This window comes from Neltuma alba, unplaced genomic scaffold (genome assembly GCF_004799145.2).
Source record: "Neltuma alba isolate B1F8T4 unplaced genomic scaffold, ASM479914v2 tig00010885_pilon, whole genome shotgun sequence".
Lineage (NCBI taxonomy): Eukaryota > Viridiplantae > Streptophyta > Magnoliopsida > Fabales > Fabaceae > Neltuma > Neltuma alba.
Window position 1 is genome coordinate 297,480 of NW_021635673.1, and position 9,061 is coordinate 306,540.

Genomic DNA, 9,061 nt, shown 5'->3' on the forward strand with positions numbered 1-9,061 from the left:
GGGATTGAAGGCGTCGGACCAGAGAGTGACCGAATGCGGAGCAGCGACCGACAATGTACCAACCAGAAACTAACAGACCTCGCCGGAGATTGAACCTGTCGGAGCACACAAGGATAAAGCACCAACGACACGGCGGCGGAGTGTGAGCGGGCGACGGAGTGTGAGCGTGCGGCCGATTTCGCGAAGATGAAAACCGAAACGATTTTGAGTGTGCTTCGGTTACTTTCTCTAATCAAAAGGGCAAGAAAGTAATTGCAAGTTTCAAATTTTTTGCTATAAGATCCCTTGGGACCTCATATACATTTTCTGATTTCATGGGACCTTCTGGTAGTAAATTGTCTTCTGTGGGACTCTACAGTAATTTTCCCTTTTTTATTTTACCAGAAACATTATTTGCTTTTTACAGCTGAAGAAAAGAACAAGTGATTCAGGACTTTCCAATTCTTTTTTAAACCAAAGAACTCCCCAAATTTAACTGAACGTGAGAATTTACAGGGAAACAAAGAGGAACTTAATGTGAAATTGCCATAACATTTTTAGCTGAGCTTACATCGGTGATGTCCGAATCAAACAGCAAAAGAAAAAAGTTGAAAGGTAAAAAAAAAGCCTGACAATGTGGACGAACATAAAACTCAGCTTAGGACTCGAGTCTTTCTTCAACAATTAACAATGACAACACATATTGTAAAAAAATATAAACAAATGAATTTACCAAATTCAAAATCTGCTTCCATTAGCAATAAGATTCTGACCCTCCTCATATAGCATATACTCCTTCTAGTTCAAAATATAAACTAAATTTTATCTATTTACGTTTATTAAGAACCTAGTTAAAATCAATTTAAAATAATAAATATGTAAGGCATATAGTTTTTTTCCCCAAATATACTCTTATTAATGAAGAGAATAAATAAAAGAATGCAATAGATGAATCAAGAAGAAAAGAGAATATATAGGAGTAACATTAAAAAAAACTCACTAAATACTTAGAATAAAGTAAATATTATCTTATTAAAAAAAATTAAGTCCTTACAACAAAATTTAGCTTATATTTTGAATTGGAGGGAGTACTTTCTACTTTCTCGTCTACTTCCTCCTGCAGCCTTTTGCATAATTAACTACCACAAATGCTCCACATCTGTTCGTGCAATCTCCATTATTCTACTCTATTCGTACATGTCAGAATTGCTGATTTCATCTTTTCTTTATCCAATGATGTTTGAACCATCACCTGTGCAAAATGATTTCTTTTGATTATACGTCACCCAAGAAAAATATACTATGTAATATGAATAATAGATATTTAAAATTCTGGCAAGAATAAATAGATATGTAACAACATGCCTTCATTTGCAATCGTGCTGCTTTAGAAAGGAAAAAAGTGGACCACAAAAGGCGTGTATAGCTAGAAGATTATACAACATTTCAAGAGTAACTAGAGCATATAAATGTTCACTTTTACAATAAAATCTGAAAGTCTTATCATGATTGACACAACAATCAATGTGTCTAAAATAAATTATTGTGAGGTCTCAAGAAAATAATATAATTATCAAAAATCTTAACGACAAGTAAGAGCACGCAAGTGTCATTATTTTCTGCGCCAAAACTTGTCAACCACTTGTTTTAAGGCTTTGTGATTACATTCCTTCCATTCCCAAATTCAAAGGCTCAGACATTTTTAGCCTGGTGACTGGGTGAGTTCTAGTAGTGCAGAGTGTACAATGAAAGAACATGCATATTCTTTGGGGAAAAAAACAAGACAAGTTTGCGGAACTTAAAGAGGAATTTGTCATGCCATAACTCAACATTTTTGAGATAATAAACAATCTACAAAAAAGCAAGCGGTCGGATGGAAATATACTAGCTAGAGAGACTAAAATATTAAATTTAGTAAAAGCAAATCTATTCATCAAATAAACAAAAACCAAATCTGCAATATCACGCTTATCAGCATCAATGGCCCTTACCTCTTGTATTCTATTTCCAGATCGAGCAAGCAGCTTGTACTGATTCTCAAACATGGAAGCCATATAAACCTGGAGACAAATTAAAATTAGAAAAATAATTTTAAAAAAAATCTAATAAAAGAGGTACTAATAGCCAAGAAAAAGGTGCTAAACTCAGCCAGAATCATAATCGAGAGTTATGGTCCTCTGTAATCCACTATTCATGAACAGACGAGATCTTAAAATACAAGGGAAGGAGTGCTATCCTGTACTTAAAAATATAAAAATGAGAATTCCGTTAAGTTGCACATGTATGCCTAAAAACATGGCTGCTCAAAAAGGGATGAGCGAGTAGAATAATTAATGGATGGTGAAAACTGAGCCCATTGCTGTATTATATGAAAAATGACTTTCTAGGAGAACCGCAGCTGCACATCTTTAGTCAGAGAACAGAAGCAGAATTTTACAGGGAACCTTCTTTATTTTCATGTACAGAACCCATATGAAAATTCATTGATGTATGCCTCCACCTGACCTCTTGCAATTCCAAAGATGATAAAATGATGCAAATATTATCAGCCAAATGCATAATAATAATTACATAGCAAATTCTGACAGAACAAATGAGATAATACCAATTCAAGCGCATAAGCAAAAAGAAGCAAAACTACACTCAGAATTTAGTCAAATTCATGTCTTTTGGGCCAACAGATCATGCCCCGTTTGTATTGTAGAAGTCTACCTGAAATGTTGGAGCTAAACCAGGGCTTCTGAAAAAGCGACCTTTTGCAGCAGATTGGATACCATCAATCTGCTGCAATTCCTGGATAAGAGATTCAACTTCAGACCACTGCATAAAATTGAGCATATTCTGCATTAGTAATACAATTAATGATGCTTCAGTGGATGCACAATCCACACCCCACCACATATAATCATTTACGGAATTATTGAGATTGGGAAAAAAATATATGCAGATTGCAGAATATGAGATAGGATCCCAAGCGTAAGCCATAGGCCAGAAATAGCAAAGTAGAACAAAATGCAGGTACCAGCTATTAATTATTATGGAAAAAATTATATATCTGTTATATTTATTATTAGTATATTCAGACTATATAGGCTACCTCTGGATTTAATGTATTTATTTGCCTTTCATGTCTAAATTACCATACCTTGTAAATTTCAATATGAATAAAATGTAAATAATTTTCCTTATCAATCCAACATATACCCAATAATCTCATACAATCTTGTGACCACACAAGCTCATCTTAAAGAAACATTTCACATACTTTCTCATCCTCACATCAAAGCCTCTTATTCACTTGCATCCACCATGGACTCATCACCAGGGGAAGCAACATGACATGAGCCAAATTCTAAAAGCAACGTAACTCTATTCATTTACACCATAAATAATAACTTGATCTTTAACTACAAAAATAGGGTTCCGTAGCAGCAGCACCCATTCCAGATAGATAGGCAGTCAATAAGCATTACATAGGAGCTTATAAATATTATTGTTTTGTCCGGTTGGGCCATTTCAGAGGGGCCTAGTCAGAAGGTCAATAGCTTCTCCATCAGGTTCGATCAGGCCATTAGTTACTGAATAATTTTATTTTGTCAGAGTTCAACTTTACTCTATCCATACAGATAACATATGCACAACTGACCAATGCATACCACAAACAGCATAATTTCAAAATAAGAACACATATATTCTATTTAACAATACCAACACCTGCATGCAATTCATAAAACAGCAGGTCCTATAGATCAATCCTTCAGCATCATTTATCTGATAATGCTGACTGCTCTTTTCTCATATAAAGATTTAACATGTTTACCTCTGCATCACTTTCAGCTGCTTCCAATCTCTCATCTATGGGGTCATGATCCCCAACTACAGACTCCAACGACTTCAACAACGGATCAGGCTGCCACAGAAAGGAATGCATTTTTGTTAATTTCAAAGAGTAAAGAGGTAATGATTTATGTAAAAAGTGGCATGATAAGTGGATATGAGTACAGAATAATGAGAAAATATTCATTGTAAATAGTCACAGGACCACAAAGTGATCAGGAGCTGATTTCGCGAGATATGACTTAAATATTACCCTAACACATGTAGCTCTGTATGTGTAATTGTGTATATATATAGAGACCTCTATACATGATATTTTGAATCAACGAAATCAATGAATTAAACCCACAAAAAGTAAAGCTAATGACAAATTATCTATGTAGTCTAACCCTAGTTTAAAGTAAAAGCGTAAATGAAAACACATAAATACATATATTACCATGATCTCCTTTAATGACAAAAATATGCGTTCATGCGCAAAGTCTAGTTGGTGAACTTTTGCCTCTACAACCTGGACCACAAGAAAAGCTTAATAAGGAGTACAAAAATCATAAATGCATAATCAGTTTCACCAATGTTGAGCAATCTGATAATAGATGGAAAAATCACAGTTGTTCATGGGATGCATCCATAGTCTCCCTTTTCATTTAGTACTGAAACGTAATCTCAAATTTCCTAGTCTGAAATACCATCAACAACGACAACAAGCCTCGTCCCACTAGGAGTAGTGGGCTGCATGGATGGTACGATGTCCACTGTGCTCTATCAACAACCAAATTCTCAAATAGGTTGTTAACCAAAAAGTCCCATTCCAGTCTGAAATAGCATCACGGAGGAAAATACCTGACCAATCTTAAAATATGATGCTGGGTCTAAAGTCGCATCCCATGATACTTCTGTCTGATGAATGAGCGCAGGAACTCCTTCAACCTACATTTATATTGGGTCAAACATCACAAATTTTTTTTTTTTGGTTTACATTACAAATTTGTCACCTTCATGCACTAACATAAAAGGCACTCCCCCTTGACTAAACATATGGCCCAGCAAGCCATTCAAACTATCCTAGGTGATACAAAACGTAAGATAGTAGTAAGAATTAACTTCCCAACGGAGAATCAAATGCTTTTGCATACCTCAACAAAAATGCCAAAGTAAGTTATTTTCTGGACGCTACATTTTACTATATCACCAACTTGAAGCCTAGCCTGGCATTAGAAACAGCAAAAAAGTTCAAGACCATTTGGTGTCATATTCAATCAACAATGTTGATACAAACATTTTGTATATCAGTGTGTGTCTGTGTTTTCACTACTTACCATGAGATTTCTCTTCTTCTGAACAAACTCTTCCTTCTCTTTTGGTCTGACTGACAATATGAGCTTCCTTAATTTCCTGTCTGCCGATACTATATTGACTTTAACTTTCTGCAGTCATAGTATATGTATTAAGATTGATGGTATTCAAGTTCACTTTCAAAGGAAACTATAGAACTTATTTGAAAACAGTATATAAGTTTTGAATACTGGACCTGGCCAATAAATGATGACAAGAACCTAATTTTCTCTTGGTCATAAATCCTCAACAGATCTTCCAATTTCATATCTGGTGAAATCTTCCCTTCAAGTATACTATCAATCTTCATGTCTTGAGGAGAATTAAGAGGGAAATACTTCTTTTCAGCATCATAACTTGTAATAACGCTTAAGTTTTGCTTGTACATTGATGGATCCAAGCCCTTTCGTCTCAGCCAAGACTCAAAAGCAAAGAACTTCCACTTGGCAGAAAGATTGCGATATGGCAGAAATCCTACCAAGGAACCAAAAGATGCCTGTAAAATGTTTCAATCAAGTTCAGAAGAGATATATGAAGAAAATGCCATTCCAGACAGAGTGGAAACCCATCACACTGCCCCTAAGAACTTACAACAAAGCCTCTGGTACTACAGCTTATTAGTTCCACATCTGCCCTATCTCCAGTCTTAACCAAATCCTCTGCCCTAGTCCAATCAGCATCTTCGCTTTCCTTTAAAAAACAGAGCAAAGGTTATCATCGAGCATTTGTAAATGCATCACAATTAAAATAGTATATTAGTCACTTATGGAACATGAATGGTCTAACCTGAAAGTTCGTCACAACTAGAAGATTTTCTAATTCAACAGTGCTTCTGTTATCTCCAGAATTCTCAAAAGCAGTCACTTCTCCAGTAGATTTTGAAGTTTGTTTCCCAGATCGGTCTAATCTATAAGATAAATACATGTAATCTGACAAGAGTTGCCACTATATAATGACATTATGTAACTGCAAAAGTAAATTCACAGACCTTTGTGGTTTTCCCTGTAGTGCAGCTTCAACAGACAACTTGACTCTAGAATCAGCTGAATTTAAATCTGAATGATGACTGGAATCAGTTTGCTCTTGATGTGATTCCAAATTTCTCTGCTCGTATTGGTCCAATCCCTAAATAACCAAGCATTGAAGAAAAATTCTAGCCTTGCATAATTAACTTCTCTATAGCAACGAAGATAATACCTACATCATTTGGGACAGTGACGTTCAGATCTCCAAATTCCTCATCCTTTTTGCCCACTGCTTTGTCAGAACGTTCAAGCAAAGTCAAGTTTCCAGTTTTATCATCTAGTTCTTCTTGTCTCATCTGCATATCATTACCATTGCTTATTTGGGCATTCACATTCTGATCAGTCCCCTTTGGAATTGATGGCTCAGGCTTCTTCAATAATGTCCTATTATCCGGTTCTTCTTTTCTCATGTTCAAATCATTATCATTGGTCATTTGGGCATTCATAAGAGCAGAAGGCTCTTGCTTCAGATCATTCTCCTTTGCAATTGATGGTTCAGGCTTCCTCAATAGTGTCATATTGCTAAACTTGTCCTTTGATTGTCCATTCCGCATTTTCAGAGACAGATTTGGTTTTATTCTCAACTTTGATGAAGTGTCTTCATTGCCATCCTCCTTATAAACAGTTGGCTTTCTTAAGATAACATTTGGTACACTACTTTTTGTTACATTCACTGCCTTACTTGCTGGTTTGCTTGGTTTCTTAATCTCGGATGAGGTTTTGTTATCCTCAGATTTGAAGTTTGTTCCTTTCACTGGGACAGGTCGTACTAAACCCAAATCATCCAACGAACCTGAAGATTTCCTCTTAGACCCCTCAAATGGAACTTCCTCTACCTCAACGAGTTTACCTTTATTCTTATAAAAGGATTTCTCAATATCGAGATAAGAAGCTTCCGGGTTCGCCTTTCTTCCCATTATCTGAAGCACCAAATACAACCATAAATGACAGATAGAGTTATATGCAAGCACATACTGAATCATTGAATGTCGTAGTTACCAGACTGATTCAAGCTCTCAGTTTTACTTTTAACATTTCAATTTATATCAAACAAAGTTATTTTATAAAATTTATTTTAAAAAAAAAAGGCCAACATACAAGCAGAGTTCGCCTTACTTCCTTCAACCCCGTTACCAATTACCGTCAGCATCACCTCTTCGGTGGGACCAAATACGAATGACCAAACGGATGGTCTGAGTACACGACCAATTTCACTCATGTCCAACATCTTCGACATTTATATCAGATTTAGACATACTTTAAATACATTTAAACACTAATTATCCCAATAATTGAATGTTGGTATCCCTGCTGTTGCTTCTTGAAGTTTTTCGGGTTTGGATCCTCTCAGAATCCTTCTTTCTCCTTTTCTTCTCAGAATCTCATCTCTACCATTGGATCCAATAATAGATGGTTCAGATTTAATATTTTAAAAAACAGATGTCCACCTTCTCTCTCCTATTTATGTAAGGTTATAATAATAGTTTTATAAAGTATGAAATCTGAACCATTCATTATTTGATCCAATGGTAGATATGAGATTCTAAGAAGAAAAGGAGAAAGAAGGATTCTGAGAGAATCCAAACCCAAGTACACTTTGAAATGAAAGGGAGAAAGAGAAGAAAAGAAACAGAAAAGACCTTGGCTAGGGTTAGCTTGGGGTCCTCGCCAATTAAGCGCCCGAACTTTAGTTCCATCTGGTCGAACCTGTCAAGCTTCGGGGCCTCATCCCGTGAGGCACGAACTGTGAAGGTATTTGATCTTTTATTGGAATAAAGGATTCTGATTGCACTTCTTCTCTCTGATGAAAACGAAAAAAGGCGAGTTCGGCCAGTGAAGAAGGGTTTGCCGGAAGTGGCTGTGGTGGCGAGAGCAAGACCGTCCATTTCCCTTTAGAGCTAACACGATTATTCTCATCACAGTTCACAGGGCAATAATGAAATTGCCCACTGTTCTTCTGTGTCGTGTAGGTTTTCTTGTGACTGAGCTGCCAGAGAGAGGTGATTCTGAGAATACGTTGGCGATAGATAAACGGCTAGCGAAAACTGGAAGAGAGGGGTTATCGGTTATCCTGCCCAAAGTGACGTGGCGGCAGTTTACGATATGAATCAGAATCCGTACATGTAGTCTACATAAACGAGCTTCATGTCCATTCTATTTTATTTTACTTTATTTATCTCCCACCAAACGAAAACATCGGAAATTTGGAAGGGAAGGGATCTTTTTGAGACGGAGTGCCCCTTTCCTGGACATTAAAATCGATGGTTGAAATTGATAATAGACCTCGATTTAATAAGTTTACGTAAGGTAACTAGTGAAAATTCTGGTCCAAAAAAACTTAGTTAAAATTAATTTTGTGAATATTAAAATTAGTTTCGATAAAAATAGTTTGTTCAATTAATTAAAAAATTTTATGATTTGTTATGATACCCTTTTATAATAATGGGATGGTGTAGTTTAAGAAATGAAAAAAAGACAATAAAATAATCTAGAAATTGTCAAATGATAAATTAGTGGGGAAAAATTTTAAAATTTCAAATCAAATCTATTGTATTATTTTGAAACTTTTAAAATCTTACAAAATGATGCAAATGCCCTTCACTATTTTTTTCTTTTTTCCCCCAAGAATGTTACCTTAGCACCCCTAGCCAATTTCTTGTTACTGGAGCTTGAACACCGGCGACCCCTCCAGTGGCATGTCAATGGACCTTCAGCGGCCTCCAATGACTACTCTTTGTGTAAGTGTTGACTTCTCTTGTTTAATTATTAACTACATTTATTTCTAAAAATTCGATGGTTGCTCTTATTTAGCTATTGACTACTCTAGTATCGTGATTGACTATTTTTGTTTTTAAAATTTTAGTGATTACTCTTGTTTAACTATT

At 35.7% G+C, this 9,061-nt stretch overlaps 1 protein-coding gene across 2 annotated transcripts; it reads right to left on the minus strand.

The window, feature by feature from the left end:
- Window positions 1-1,077: 1,077 nt before the first annotated feature.
- Window positions 1,078-8,187, minus strand: LOC114759720 (uncharacterized). 2 transcript variants are annotated; one of them, XM_028948955.1, is made up of 14 exons: window positions 7,817-8,187; window positions 6,353-7,096; window positions 6,140-6,276; window positions 5,938-6,058; window positions 5,743-5,841; window positions 5,348-5,647; window positions 5,136-5,243; window positions 4,953-5,024; window positions 4,660-4,746; window positions 4,256-4,327; window positions 3,800-3,889; window positions 2,692-2,799; window positions 1,971-2,039; window positions 1,078-1,231 (listed from the first exon to the last, which is right to left on the minus strand). In XM_028948955.1, the coding sequence occupies exons 1-14, from the start codon at window positions 8,060-8,062 to the stop codon at window positions 1,157-1,159; spliced, it is 2,328 nt and encodes a 775-aa protein (XP_028804788.1). In that variant the 5' UTR covers window positions 8,063-8,187; the 3' UTR covers window positions 1,078-1,156. The 2 variants fall into 2 exon arrangements, with proteins under 2 accessions (XP_028804788.1, XP_028804789.1); XM_028948956.1 differs by lacking the exon at window positions 4,256-4,327.
- Window positions 8,188-9,061: the final 874 nt, after the last annotated feature.